Source organism: Heliangelus exortis, chromosome 1 (assembly GCF_036169615.1).
Source record: "Heliangelus exortis chromosome 1, bHelExo1.hap1, whole genome shotgun sequence".
Lineage (NCBI taxonomy): Eukaryota > Metazoa > Chordata > Aves > Apodiformes > Trochilidae > Heliangelus > Heliangelus exortis.
The window spans coordinates 26557835-26573828 of NC_092422.1; the positions used below are offsets into that span (position 1 = coordinate 26557835).

General features: G+C 43.3%; 1 protein-coding gene across 1 annotated transcript in view; it reads right to left on the minus strand.

Moving 5' to 3' along the window:
• Nucleotides 1–15754, minus strand: part of WDFY2 (WD repeat and FYVE domain containing 2) — a 61130-nt gene extending 45376 nt beyond the window's left edge. Inside the window, exon 1 of the mRNA XM_071738656.1 lies at nt 15463–15754. Within this exon, the coding sequence (XP_071594757.1) occupies nt 15463–15599 (137 nt within the window). The 5' untranslated portion in view covers nt 15600–15754. The remainder of the gene's footprint in view (nt 1–15462) is intronic.
• Between the last annotated feature and the right edge of the window lie 240 nt (nt 15755–15994).

Here is a 15994-nt window from a genome sequence, read left to right on the forward strand (position 1 = left end):
TTAAAAACTGAACAAGAAATTTTTCATAGAAAAGGAGTAAACACGAAAGGTTCCTACAACAAGACACCTCATGCAAGAGGTGTCAAACTAGAGCATATAAATTCTCTCAAACTGTGAAGGATGAGGAAGCCCAAGACTCCTCACCACTGGAGAACCTGACTCCAAAACATAAAACCCAGCTTAGCAATTTAGGCCAAGGTGAGGAGCAGGAGCAGAAAGCATCTGCCACCAGGCAGCACCACACCAAGAAGGGTGAGAACAAGGATGCTGCTGCATCCAGCCTGTATCTTCTGGCTCCACACCAATTACTATGGCAGTGAAAGCTCAGGGATGCCTACATCCCATCCTTCTGCCTCCCACAGCAGCTGTAGATGCACTTCTCCAGGAATGCAAATTATCAGCTGCACTTAAGTGCTTGCCTGATTCATCTGATCCTGCTCACAATGAGGTCAGCAACAAACTGGAGCAGGATGAAACCAACTGTGATTGTTATAGTGTTTGTTTATATATTGAAACAAAAGCAAGTTTATTTCCTCCTAAGGAAGGGGAGACACATCAGTGTCCCCCCCTTCAGTGGGTAAACAAAAAACAAACAAACAAAAGTACTGAGATAAATATCATGTGAATCCTCAACCAGACACCCAAATGGAAACACGTTGTACAAAAACAAGCTATGCAAGATTATAGAGGTGAGAGTTTCTCACTACAAACCTTTGCACAACACCACGTGTAACTTCTGTTACATTATCAGTGGCAGATAAAGTGGACAAGGCAGAAAGATCTACACAAGCTACAGAACAAGCATCTCCAACTGTACTGTGCTTTCTATTGCAAATGTGCTTTAAAGGGATAATTTAATTATTGTACATGAAGTTTCCTCCACTTTTCTCAGGTAGAAAAGCTCACAAGCTATTGAAGTAGAAACACTTCCTCTTCTTGGTTCCTTAGTGGCATCACCAGTTTTACTAGGAAATTCAAGTTTTTTATCTTCTGACCACCTTTAAGTTTTAATACAATCTATCAGATTAGAGTTTTCTATAGTCATTTGGCAGTAACACCAAAGGTCTTATTGAAGCCTTGGTTACATGAAAGGATGTATGGATGGAAAACAATGCTTGGAGTAAGGTTTGCGACAACCAAATGCCAACTTGTTTCAAGTATTTAAACGACTGAAAGGAGAAGAAATGTAATTTCTATGAGAAAAGGTCTTCCCAAAGATGAAAAGCTTAGGTAACGTCTCCATGAGGAGAGGGTCTCTGAACTCCCTTGATCTTCTCCAAGCTTTCCTCGACACATGGATCATCTCAATGAAGAATTCTCTCTTCAGCACATAACACCTAATTACATATGTGTTAGAGGGGGTAGCCAATTAGTGGCTTGTATTTCAAAACTGGTAATTACTACAGCTTAGCACTGTTCTATGACTTCAAAAATACAGGACCAGAGCTTTCATCCTTGCCTGAAACAGTGGAGGGACCATTATAGTTATCACATCTGGCTCCTGGGCTCTTCTACTGGCAGTACATGGTGCAGTCACAGTGCAGCTGCAGTGGCACCAAGGCCACTGGGAGAATGCTACCCCAAGACAGACTAAGCAGGGAACAAGGTGGCATGTAAGGAAACATTCATGTCCTGAATCCCAGAACCACAGGACAGGATGAAGCAATGCTCTGCTCACACCCATCAAAGATATTTCCCAGGGTGTCAGAAGCAAATGCTGTGGAGACAAATTTATCTTGATGGCTGCTGAAGAATGTGTACCCAACACAGGTGACAAGTCCAATGCTTGGCGATGCAGCAAATGAACAGAGGTCTGACCAGAGGATGTGGCAAGAGAGGCCATGAGTGCCACTTCTGCATTCCAGCTGGGTCCCAGCCTTGGTTGTGGCTCTGTGGGTTGCTGGCCGGTGCCACATGCAGGAATGTGGCAGCTCAGTGCTGCAGCTCTGGGAGAGCTGCCCTTCCCTGGACATCATCTGAAGCTGGTCTTAAGAATCTCAAACTATTTTTGGTATTTTAGGCTTTTATATATTTTATATATATTTAGGCTTTTAAAATTTATTTTACAGATCTCAAACTAGCAGAATTGTTTACAGGCAGACCAGTTTCAAGGGTTGCATCTTGTTTAAACCAGCACTTTAGTTTGATGGTTTTGGGTTTGTTTTATTTTTTCTAAATCACAGAACCAATATCCTGTAGGCAAACTGACTCCCAAGCAACAGGGACAGCCACATGATCCAGGTGTCCTGGAGATGTGAAACACACCTAGAATAATAATTGATACAGGCTTGGGACCAGACTGACATCAAGGCCACATGGCATAGAAATGAGCAGCAACATCCAAGCTTTATACTGGGAATGGTCCCTGGCCCCAGTTGACTCTGAAACCCTGTATGAGAATTTTTTGACACTAAGTGAATTGGCTCGTGGAAAAAAAAATGCCTGGTACCAAAACCAATAAGGTACAGCCAGGCAGATCACCGTGCCTGAATACTTACCCTTGTGCTATTTAATTTATTAGAAATACAGTCATTATAGCAACTGGCTCCAAGTTCAGCTGCCCATCACTCCCAGCTCATTCACACAGTTGTTGAAAAGGGGAACAGTCCTGATCCCACTGAAGTTTGCCTGCCCTATGTGCACCACCCTGTGCAATACTGGGCCTGTTTAGAAGAACTGGAAAGTCAGAACAACAAGGGGTTTGCTGTCTCTGCCCACAAAAGCCCTGCTTTCTTTTTACCTTGTTCAACACAATGATATCCCAAGGTGGTCCATATTTTCCCACTTTTTCCCATTTTTATTAGCCTAAGGTCAATGTAAAGGCACTAATAACTGAATAAACAGCAATACCTGGCTTAAATAGAGTCATCACACACAAACATAAAGGGAAATCAAACTTAAAACAAAAAGATGACCATTGCCAGGATAATGCTTCACAGCACCACAATGTCTGGCTTTTAAATCAGGCACCTGCCTGCAAACACAGGCAGTGCCATTTATTTCTGGAAGAATTCCACTGAGTCTGAGCATCAATACATACACACACACTGATTTCTGAAACCACTGTTTGGACATTTTAACCCACATGCAAAACACTCAAGCACAGATCACTAAGCAATTACCCGTGTCATTTGCTTTTCCAGCACCCAGAATTTTTGTCAAAATGGTTATTTATCTACTTCTCCCGTATCAATTTGTATACAAAGCATTTGCCTACATAGTTAATAGCCAAGGTTTTGTGATGAAGACCCGAATAACAATTACAGTTGTTTCTAAAAGAACCTGGCTCTTTAAGCTATGTAAAAGTGTCTGTTCATGTCAAAAAGCACATGTGAACATAAGCTCAGTTTTAGAGCTAAGAAAATACCACAGGAGACACTGACAGAGGCAGGCCAAGATTTATCCAAGATTCCTGCTGGTGACCTCAACATTTGCAGTCCTTGGGCTGTTCAGGCAACTGTGTTCACACCTCATAAAAAGCAGACAATGATGTTCTTTCCTAAATACTCAAAAGAGAGTTCTTAAGTCAAGAGGTTTTCAGAAGAAAGAATGTAAGCTCTGACCAAAAGGATGCTGTGGATGAAACAAGTAAGGGATGAAGACTTCTTTCTCGGCTTGACTTCCTGTTAATGAAAATTTATTATGGAAATCCTGACCAAGCTTATCTCGTCTCTAACAAAGAACCTACTGGGGAGGAGGGAAAGAAGAAGGAACAGCATTCTAAATCACAGAGAAGCTTTTAGAATTCTGATAACGTTCATTCATTTTCAGACACTACAGTATGTGTATTTTTTTTCAACAATCAATATATTCATAACTTCCTTTCCCTACTGCTTTTTCTGGTATCTAATACAGCTTAGCCAAAGTAGTTGAGGAAAAGTTAACCACTAGAAAGTTAAGGACCATGCTCACAAGTATTTATAGCATATTCCTTGCTTAACAAAAAAAAAACCCTACATTTGCTTTCAATCTTTTACTTCAAAAGCATTGGAATTTGAAGTGGTAGAAGCTACTGTGGGATTTACTACCTTCCTGATGGTCACATACTCCCCACCATACAACCAACCATAAAGAGCATACAAAGGGGAAAAGAGGGCCCAAATAACAGGTCCCAGATGTTCCCCAGAGGAGGATCCACAGCTGTGTAGCCTGCAGAAACCCTGCTTGCAGCCAGGCTGAGAGGGCATCCCTGATACAGCCCATCTCACTCAATGGGGCTCCTCACCTGCCAGTGCACTGCAGCTCAGGGTTCTGCAGAACTTCAAGCACTCCAGCGAGTTTTCCAAAATTTGATGTCCTTTTGCTTTTTGGCTACAAATAAACCAAGCAACAACAGGAACCAGAGTGTGAACCTGAAGATTCCGTCAGTGTTTGTATGAGACTGAACTGATGACACTTCTGAAGTCTGGAAGGATCATTTGCTAGTAGATATTTTGAAAGCATGATGGTGGATTCATCTGTTCCCACTCACTGCCAGTTGCAGAAGTTAGTGAGAAGAGATTTGTTTATGAACTCTGATTCATTTCCTGAGGGGAAGAGAGTGTGCTCCTCTTTGGAAATGTATTAGTGCATTATACATTGTGCATTATACATTAGTGCATTATACATTGTGTAACCAACCCCTGCTATGTAACACACTGGGCCAATGTTTAAGCTAACTGCTTTCCCTGCTTTCTCCTGTCTGAAGAAATCCAGCATTTGTCCACTCTTAGCTACCAATGGCAGCTAAAGCAGTCCCCAAAACTCCTCTTACTACTGACATCACATGCAACACAACCCAGAAAACATAACGTAGTATCAGACAGGCTTTTGCTCATCAGATAGTGCTAAAAATCTTATCTGCTAAAGAAGCACACAGACTGGCCCAGGCAAGGTTCTGGTAGACCCAACATGGTCTTTGAGAGATTAATTGTAGTTATTCTGACTGAATGAGACATAAAATAGGGCTCAATGGAACAGAATAAACGCATAATTTGACTGCAGCAAAAAGCATCAACTTCTTAATTCCAGGTATTAAATAACTTTAGTCCAGACCTATGGTAAAATAAAGCTAAAGTTGATTTTGGTTTGACAGATACATTATCTTCTCACCCTCCCCACTTGGCACAATTAATATGGGGTCAACTTTAGTTCTCTCTTCCCCCTTTCAGCACTTAACACACTGCCCTAATTTGAACTCCAGTTTTAAGCACAGGCAGAAGCAGATACTGATAAAGAAAACAATTACTGTGGCATATGAAAAGCGCAGCAATCATTCATCTCTGGAAGCCAAATGCAGGGCTCTTCAGCAAAGGTCCTTCCATCTCCCCACGAGCTCCTGGCCAGCAGAAAGCAGGCTACAAGGAGGCTGCTGCCAGCCAAGGACTCCTGTACCACAGGAGCTGGAAGCAATGGGAGCAAGAGGTCAGGAGCAGGCACAAGATCTGTCTGCCTGAGGCTGGAGAACACCACAGGCATGAGATTTCCTATTGAACTTCCAGTAACTGCAGAAACACAACCAGCTTTTGCCAGCAGCTTATTGTTGGTGAAGCTGCTGAAATGACCAGTGAAGAAAAGGCATGATTTGTGAGTCTGGAGGTGTCTCCCCTGCCATCAAAATGCTGCTGCTGTCTTCAGTCAACCCTGCCTGCAGGAACAGCTAGGCTGAACCACAGGCTGTGTCCTTACCATCAAAGCACAAAGCATCCTCTCTGAATTTTTACTTTCATCCCATGCCATTCAGAGGCTGCTGTAAAGGCCTTCATGATGTCAATTTGAACAACTTGTTGGTTAACACTGTAACCCACGTGTGCTTGGGCAAACCACAGAGCTGAGATGGGAGACATTAACCGTGTATCAAACAGAAAAACAGGCATGAGTAAGGGAGTGAGAATATACAGCTTAATAACAGATCAAGAACAAAATATTTACAGGTAAGACAGTTCTGCACATATGCAAAATGGGTGCAGACTAGTTACAAATAATATGTAAGCTGTCATTTCTAGCTTCTCAGCCCTGAGGTTCCTGAAATTTCCAACATATAACTCTTAGAAGAGATACAGGGAAACTCTTTTAAACAAAAAGGCAATGCTTTCTGGATCTTTGTGTAATAAACTGGCCCAGAAACACACATATAGGCAAACACCTTACAGGATATTGAATTCAACCCTATAGTACTGGATTGATCAGCTGAGGCTCACTGTACCAGGCCGAACAAGGCCAAGTGCCAGGTCCTGCATTTCAGTCAGAACAGCCCATGCAATGCTACAGGCTTGGGGAAGACTGGCTGAAAAGCAGAAAAGGACCTGGGGGTGCTGACTGACACCTGTCTGAACATGAGCCAGCACTGTGCCCAGGTGGCCAAGAAGGCCAGCAGCATCCTGGCCTGTATCAAGAACAGTGTGGCCAGCAGGAGAAGGGAAATGATCATGCCCCTGTACTCAGCACTGGTGAGGCCAAACCTTGAACGCTGTGTTCAGTTTTGGGGCCCTCACTAGAAGAAGGACATTGAGGTGCTGGAGTATGTCCAGAGAAGAGCAACAAAGCTGGTGAAGGGTCTAGAGGGCATGGTAATTTTTTCTGGAATGAGAGTTGGACTTGGGGACCTTAGAGGTCTTTTTCAACCATGACAATTTTGTGATTCTGTGATTCAGCCAACATCTGCCAGGGGAGAAACCTCAGCATATATGTTCTTGGAGAAGCATCCAAATCAGAGGAAACATCTACAAGATAAGCTTTGCTGTACTGCTACAGGAAGGCTAAACAGCAACAAGAAGGAAAGTATCAGAACAGACTGTATTTCAGAGCTCACCTGCTTCATCTTATCTTGCTTCACAATAACCCTATTGGATTTCCTCTTTCAGTCACTGCCTTTATCTTTTTTATTCCAAGCTATGGATAAGCTAGATAGTGTGAAAGATGGAGACTGCTGGTACACATGTATCTAAATCTTGAAACCATTGTACTAGGAGGATAGTGATATACCTAACTGAACCAACACCAAAAAGCCCTTCTCATCTCCCATCCTCTAGCATGGGAGCATCCTCTAGTTAGCTTAAATGTATTTATGGTTTTGCTATACCTTATTACCTGCTTAGCTAATGTAAAAGCTTGAGCACCAAATCATTATTAGGCCTTACAAGAGTTGGTTTTTTTTAAAAAAAATAAAAGCTGTTCACTGTAAGACCCTAAAGCACCCCACAAGGGAGATGTACCAGCTGATTAAGAATACAGTTAAGACTTTGTTTTGTTTTTATTAGTTAAGTAAATTTGAAGGCAAAGGTAAATTTATCAAATTTGCACTCACTGGTGGAGGTGCAGAATCTCATTATCTGTCATATTCAAAACACAGGCAAGGCAAGGATCTTCTCTCCATATCCTTCAAGACAGGGCACTGTGTTTGCTCTGTTCACCTGAATTCAGATAATTCTAATCCAGATAATTCACCCTGGTGACAAAATAGGCTAATTTACATTAGGACAACCCTTTCTCTCAATGGGATGTGGATCCTCAGGAAATGACTATCACAGACCTGTAGGCCTCACAAGTATTGCCTGCTGCCTACTCTGCTAGGAATATTGATCTCTTACCTCATAGTAAGAGCAAATGGTACAGGATTTGAAGAATATAAGGTAACTTCAGACCAAACTTCTCAGTCAACTTGGCAGTAGAAGAGCAAAGCTCTTCTACCCAGAACTGTGCTTTGGCATTGCCTTCAATTCAGTGCTCAAAATCGTAAGAGTTCCCCGAAAAACTTAAATTAAGAGCTGAGTACACATGGTATGACAAGCAAAGCCATATGTTCAAAGTCTGGCCAAGGTTAGTTACACAACACTATTTCCTGGAGCCTAACTCAGAGAAAAAATTAAAACACCATTTTTTTTAACCCAGCCTCCACAACTGTTCTCCCTCTTATAAGGACGAAGGCAGTGTTTTATCTATCTAAAATTTCAGCACAGTCTAACTTACAAATTTAGTACTGGTTTTCTGGTACCCAAATAACATCCAATCTGACAGTTTCTTATGCACAATTTCAAGGCATGCAGACTGTGACATATGAAGAACCCTGTGAGATACATATGGTTTTGTGATTAGGTAAAGACCCCTCCCTGGAGGACTGCCTGATAAACTTGTCCTCTCCAGCTTCTCCTTTCCCAAAATTGACCTTTTCCTGCTTCAGGCTTGCTCCAGCCACTCACCCAACTTACTTGCTGGGGTACTTCCCATCCCTGTGTAGATACTTATTTAATAGTTTCCCCAATTATTGCATCTCATACTTCACCTCACCGAAGTATAAAGAAGGAAGTTTTATTTTCTCTTTCCTGAAATGAGCCCTGCAGGACAAGGCTCTGCTGAACAGGATGCATCCTGCTGTGTGTGGCTATTCCTAGCACCCCACAGCCACTGTTCCCATCCCCTCCCATGGTGCCCATCTCAACTTGCTGCATCCTGCAGCATCACAGCTGCATCCACCACTCCCTCACACCATATGGAGGAGGGAAACAGCTGTGCTGCTTCTGGCTCATCTTAGCAACATACACCAGGGACTATTGCAATTCTCATCAAATCCCTGAGTAAATATATGCAGACACTGGCAGAGTTTTATATAAACCACTCGTATCTGTCAGGTGTATGACAGAAGCACCATGGGCGAAGCAAATAAACATGGATCCTGGAGTGCTTTTATGTAAATAGTCTTTCAATGTCCAAGAGTTTACAAGGCCCAGAACACAGTGATGTACATAAGACACTTGTGCAAAAGCCAGTTGCTCTCCTTGGAAAATTGCACATCATTTATGAAGCTTTTAGAGCTCCCGAGCACAGGAGCAGTGTGTGCCTGCATTACACCCTCTTATCTTACTCTTCCCACTTGTTCTCTTAACACTGTTGCAAGCAACATTTTAAAAAAACAAAAAAAACAAAAGAAAAAAAAACCCTCATGCCACTTTAATAAAACATTTGTCTTGCATGTTATTATCACATGGTTGAAAGATGTTGTTGGGAAACCTGTGCACAGTTCACTGTCTGCAGATACCATCCAGGAACTGGTGCAACTGGAAAGAAGGAAAGAGAAAGCTTCAGTAACCAAAATCTTACCAGGCTGACATAGTTCTCTTGTGCTACAACTTTGTGTGTTATTTGTGCTGCAATGTCACATGCATTTGAGATTTTCAGTCTGCCAAGTGACCCTCAGTGAGGCCAGCCTTAACAAACTAGCCTGGTAGCTTCAAAACTGTTGCAATACCTTTATTTTAAGGTATTGCAGCCATCTAACTCTGCAGCATCACTGCCTTCTCCAGCCATCTTTAGCTTTAGGAAAAAAAAACTCAAAGAGTTTTCCTGCAACAATACATTTTTAGTTATATGCTGGCACTGTACTGTACATACTCCATAATCAGCAATCTTTTTTCTTCCAGGGGCTGCAGGGCACACACTGAAGTGTCATTGTGTGTCCCTCTCAGTAAGGAGCATTGCTCAGCTGCAGAACTGGAGAAACTGCAGGGGAAGGTCACCCAAGCCTAACAGACATGAGACACGCTGCTGAAAGATCAGTCTCTGTGTAAGCAGATGCTGCTGAAATTAAGACGGGGTCAGGGAAGACAAGAATTAAAATGAGAACTCGTTAATAGGGGAAGTAGATGCACCATCCTGAAACTTGCTGCAACTCAAGAGCTTTGTTCAGCAACTGGCAGAAAGAGAAGCTACCAGAAGGCAAATGGAAACTGTAACAAATTTTGGTCCAAATATAGCTTGTAAGATACAATAGATGCATCTACATCTTTTCTATAAAGAATAATCTCTAAAACAGAGTAAAACATGAGTAAAAACCACTGAATCTCTAAAATACTCCAGCATTTGTCATTCTGCTCCATTTTCATGCCCAACTGTGCTGATGAAACTGGGTCTGTCCATGTCCTGATCCAAGCCACATCACATCACATTTTTGTAGCTGCCACCTTGCAGCTAAGACATTAACTTGATACAACTGCAGGAGCTGCAGCAATTTATGCATTGACCTACATGAGCTAGAGCTGCAGGATAGCTCAAATCAGAAAGACAGGTGCCTGTGCTTTAAATCTTCAGCTGACGTTAAACACTTAGCAGGGAGCATCATAAGGAAAGGTAAATGCAGGCTTTGACAGACTTCAAGTCATCTCCTGGTGGAACAAAGCGCCACAAGGGGTTAAACAAATGGATTGCAAGGTCTCCCACAAGTTACCAAGTACAGTTTATCATCCTCAGCAAGGACACAGTAAAACATGTTATGTTTTAGGCCCAGGATTTCAGCATTTCAAGAGGATACATGTTAGTCAAATCAGGAACAGTTACTTTTCGACATCTCCAACAATTTCTGATTTCAAGAGCTTTTGGACCTCCAGCCTTCTCTTAAACCTCCTGCCAGCATCCATTTCTTTCACTCAGCCAGCACTAACCTCCACCCTGTGCTTTATTCCAAACACAGTCATCAAGTTGCAACACATCCACTTAGTTGAAAAAAGTCAGAGCAAACAAGTTTCATCTGAGGCAATACCTCTCTTACAAAGCTTTGCACTGTTTATGCAGATTTCCTCCATTTCTCCTCGACAATTTTATTGGTGACTGATGTTTTCATAAAAAATGTAAAGAACCTCCAGGCAGAGACAAGTCTTTTTACACCTGTGAAGAACATCCACACCTTCTGTACTGCTTGATCTCTCTCATGCTGCAATAGCCTGGGTGTGAAACCTACAGGCTCGGACCAATGAACATACACAAACAGCCAGCATCAAAATGAGTTTTCACATCACCTGCACTTCTGCTGTGAACCAACACCCACAAAGAGGAATGGCCATCAGTGACATAACCCTGTGCTTGGATGAGGACTGGAAACCTGTGTTGCAACCAAAGCTCCACAAAGGAATCGCTCTCTACCACTCCACCACAGGAGAAAGGAAGCACAGAAGAGTTTATCAAGGGTCTGTGGTTCCTCACATTCTGCCTGGATGCATCAGCAAGAGAAAAACCCCACTTTCCTCTTAGAGGTATTTCACAGGCATGAACTATAAGGTTATATGCTTAATGTTCTGGATCTGGACAAGAAAACCACAAGGAGCAAAAGATTGCTTTTGGTATATTTCAGGATGAAAAGATCACACTTCTCCATGCTAGAAGGGATGTCAGCAGGATGCCAAAGACAACCCTTACATTTCTTGTCACAGATTCATTTCCAATCTCAGTTCACCATCAGTTCAGCAAAGCTGAGATTGAGTCTACACAAGATGGTCATTCATTATTTGTACCCCCTAAAAAGACTGCTAGTAAGTGTACCCAAAAGCCTTGGAGAACACCTTAAGTACACATCTTCATTTAAAAAACTCGAACTGCAAATCAAACCTAGCAATACAAGCTCTGCAGTTTTCTCTGTGCCAGATGAAGACACTAATATGAAGGTACATGACAAACACTCTTGGCTCATTGTTTATACAGTCATCCATAAAAAGAAGCTGAGACATCTCTGTTCAAAATGAACTTAAGATGATACAGATGATATAGTGCAGAAAGCAAAGGTCTGTGTTCCTTTATTTTTAAAAAAATATTTTTTGACCTAAGTTTTGTCACCTTCTAGGAGACCAAAATATCTGGGGTTTGTTTTTTAAAAAAATAAATAAAGAATTTAATTAATTTAAAAAAAAAAAAAAAAATTACAATTTTCAGTTGGCTATGAAAGCTTTTACCTCCTGTGAATACTTTAAGGAGAGCAATTCTTAACTACATCACCTACGTTTCCAAAGACCTGAGCAGATCATAGGATGGAAGAGAGCACAGAACTTGTACCCAGGAGAGGGTACAAACCAGAATTCATAATTTTCAGGAAAGTCGCCTACACCAATACGTGTGTTTAAGATTTCCTCACCTACAGTCTAGCTAGTGGGAAAAAAAGATGCCTAGTGGAGAAGTGCAAGTTTACCATGATGACACCTAGCCCCCTCCTGTTAGTCTTGCATGGTGACATATGATCACACACAGCTGAGTTACCATTCACATCACCAGCAGGATCTTGAGAAACACATAACTGTGCCAAGACCAAGCAAAACTGCTCACACTGATAGCTGAGTGAGTCAGTGCACTTCTCCCAGTGTATCCCCCCTGCTCAGGTGAGATTAATGATACTAAAGCTTCTCTGGAGCACAGAGTTAGATATGTCTAAACTTGACATGCCTGTGACCTAATTTTCAGAGGTGCCCAACACCCACATCTCTCTCTGAAGGCAACAAAAGACTTGGACGCTCAGCAATTTTGAAATGGTAGCAAAGGCTTTTAACACATAGGAAGCTGATGACAACTTAGGGTCAGCTGTGCACATTAGGAAAATCCCACTTTAGCCTCATGTGTAGCACTAGGGCATTGGATGCTATGGATCACTGAAGATTCTACATGTTTGGATATATGTGCCTGTCAATTCCTCCCATTTGCTGGCATCTGAGAGAGCAAGAATGAAAACTAATGATTTCTTTTTTATAGGACTCCTACAATAGATTTATACATTCTTGGACAACAAATGCTACTATTCCTTTTACTCTCACCAGCCTAGACAGGTACATCCCTTTTCCTTAGAAGAAAAGCACAAATTAAAATTACATCTTATCTTTCCCAATGCATGTGAGCTGCACAGTAAGGAGGTACAGACTCATCCTGTTTTGCCCTAGTAAGGGATTAGCCAAATTAACTAAGACTAGAACACAATGCATATTGTTCAGCTGATGTGAGTGACTAGAAGAGAAAAGAGGTAAAGCTTATGGGTGATGTGCACTGAAAAGAAACTCCAGCCTTGCAGGTTACATAAAGTTTAGAAAATCTAGTTAAATATGTAGCCCCCCTAGATTCCTTCTTTTCCCATCCATACTATATAATGTAAGCTATAGCTGAAGTCACTTCTGTGTCTTTTAAACCAAATAAACCCACTGGTGCCATACAAAATAGAGACTAGAGGCCAAGCTCCTGCTTTGAAGAGTTTACAGGTATAGAGCCACATCATGCACTACAGAAAACCTCTAAAGCTGTACCTGGTTGTTGTGTATGCTAAGGCTCTCAGCATCTTCAATAATGACATGTTCAGCCAGTAACCAGTGAACCAAGGGATAATTCCCTCCTCTTCATTTCCAGAAAACTGGTCCTCCCCAAGCCTGGAGCAAATGCTGCAGATGGCAAGTAATTCCAGCTGAAGTTGTCTGCAGAAATTTCAGACTGTTTCTCTCATATGAGCAGTACATATCACAGTCTGGGAAACATGGCCAAAACTCATTTATTTAGCTAACAAGAGACAGATAACATCTCTATAAATGTCTTTTACAGTTTCCAGGAATATCTAAAAGCTCTCCACATTCCAAGACCATTAAACAATCATGTCGACACCAACATTAGAAGGCAGGTCCAAACAGGAAAAGGTGCCATGAGGAACTGCACAAGCCTAAGCATAAGCCACAGGTATTGAAAGCCTGGTTAACTATGCTTCCACTCCATCCTGAAACCTCCAAGTTTGACTCTTAACCTGCTATTCCTTCCAAGTAAGTTTTAGACTCTGAACATTTAAATTATAATTAAAATGCTAATGCAGGCAAGAAAAAAAAAAAAAAAGCCATCAATCAACATCTTCATGCCTGAAGAAATAAAAGGCACGATCGTAGCTTATAGCATCTCAAAGACACTGCAAACCAGTCTCACAAGCAGGCAAATTACCTGGCAAGTGCCTTTTAACAAGAAAATAGCCTGGAAACCTCCAGACTTACTACAGTATTTTAATGTCCATAGCACTATTCTGTATCACCAGCAAAACTTTAGACATCTATCAGCAAAACTAACAGCAGATCTCTCTACCCAGTGTCACCAGCAAGTAGGACTTAACTGACCTAGACCACGTACTTGTCCTTGAACAAGAAAGAAGAGGGATGGTTGCTTATGAACAAGCAAGTTCCTCAGTGTGGAACCCCTGGCTTCCACTTTAACAGTTGCTTCTTGAACTTGACAGCTCACTTATTGGTGATATCTGATCAATTTCTTTCTCTACACAGAAGTATCATCTTGGAGCATCAACCTATTTTCAACAACTCATACCTCTAACACAGCAGAAGCTACTTATATTTTCTAAGGTGTGGCAAGAGACAGAGACTGGAAGAGGGACTTATATAAGAGCAAATTAATTTCAGGAATACTTTCTCATAGATAAAAAGAATTACCTAAGTAAGCCTAATGAGCTACAACGAGCCAAAACATACTCAAGCTTGATTCAGCTTCCCAACAAATTCATTAGAAATCTAAAGACAATAAAATCGGGAGCCCATAGTGATGTAAAACTCTGCTTAAAGCCCCTTTGGCAGTCTACTTGTTTTATGTAGCTCGGTTCCTCTTTGCTATCAGGCGTGAAAGTTCACTTGGAGGCAACAGCTTAGATGACCTTAAATTATCTTAAATTTGCACAATAATTAGCTGAAAAGTAACTCACAGACAAGATGAAAGAATACTGACTGTTTTCCTAAAGGTTAGCGGAGACATAAAAGCAGGCACTCAATAGGATAACTGGCATCCAAGAGAAACAGTCCACACACAAAAAAACCTGAGAATCAAAACACATTCACATTGGTCAACATTTGTCTTTCAAGCTGGGGACACCGGCTACATGATGAGCCCAAGTTGGAAAGAAACTCTGCTTCAGATTTATGGACTCCACAAAAAAAAATTAAGTTATTACTTTAAAGAAAAAACCTTCACGATGAAGTTTTGAAGCTCCAGCTCCAGAACTGAATTAAGTTTGAGCTCTCTCAGAGGAGACTGAGCTGCCTCTGGGCAGCCTCAGACCCCGCAGAGCCCGACTAAATGGCCTGAGAACATTTTCCTCTTTGGCAGCCTTACAACACGGGATTTAACTCCAAGATCTTATCACCGATACATGGTATTTTTAAACTATTGCCCTGAAACGTTTGGAGAGGGGAAACAGGAACCAAAACTACTGTTTCAGCCAATGCCACCAAAATCTTGAGGCAAGGTCGAAGATCTCCACAGCCTCCCTGCAATCCTCGTGATCAAAGGTCTCTCAAACCACATTTTACCCACGTTAGGAAAAGTCACTCAAGTCCTGCAAGTTTCAGCAGCGCCCCAGCCCCTGACCCACACAGCAGCCGAGGAAGAGATGGACACCAAGCTGGAGACCCCCGCCCCAAGCTCCTTCCTTCTCCTCTGGCACCAGATGTGGCTGCCTAAAGCCATGTCCCCATGACCACTGCCTGAGGCTTGCCTGGACTCCGGCGGTGGAGTCTGCAGGCACAGCAGTGATGGTGGTGGTCTGTCACCTCCCACCATCACTCGTCAGGGATGGTGCTGCTGGATCAGCACCGCAGGGTTCTGCGCTGGTGGTCCAGCACCATCATCAGCCGGTGATGGCAGGAGCTGACAGGTCCTGCGGTGCTGGTCCACCACCGTGACAGACCCGTGGAAGCCCGCTCCCGGTACCTGTCCTCGGAGACGCTGATGACCCCGTCCTCCTTGGGCACTATCGCTGCCATGTTCACCACCTCCTGCGAGCCCTCCACTTTGTTGAGCAGGAGGGGCTTGCGAGTCAACGCCTTGGGCTGAGGCTCCGCCGCCATGGACGCCGCGGGGCCGGCGGGCACCGCCGCTGCGGCCGGAGGAGGCTGCGGCCGGGGGAGGCGGCCCGCACTGCCGAGGCGGAGGAGGGACTTGCCGGAGCCGGGCGCCGCCGCGGGTTCCCTGGGAAGCAGGAACCAACGCGGCGGCGGCGGCACCGCCCCCGAGCCGGGCTGGGCCGGGCTGGGCCGGGCAGGGCCGAGCTGGGCCGGGCAGGGCGGGGCGCGGTGGTCTGAGGGGGGGGAAAATGGCGGCCGCCCGCCGCCATCTCGCAGCGTTGTGGTGCGGCGCCGCGTCTTTGCGGAGGAGAAACTTTGGCCAGACGGTGTTTTAAACACGCATCTGCTTCAATAACCGCCCTGCCAGGGCTGTGGGCTGTCCGGGCCGAGCCCGGGTA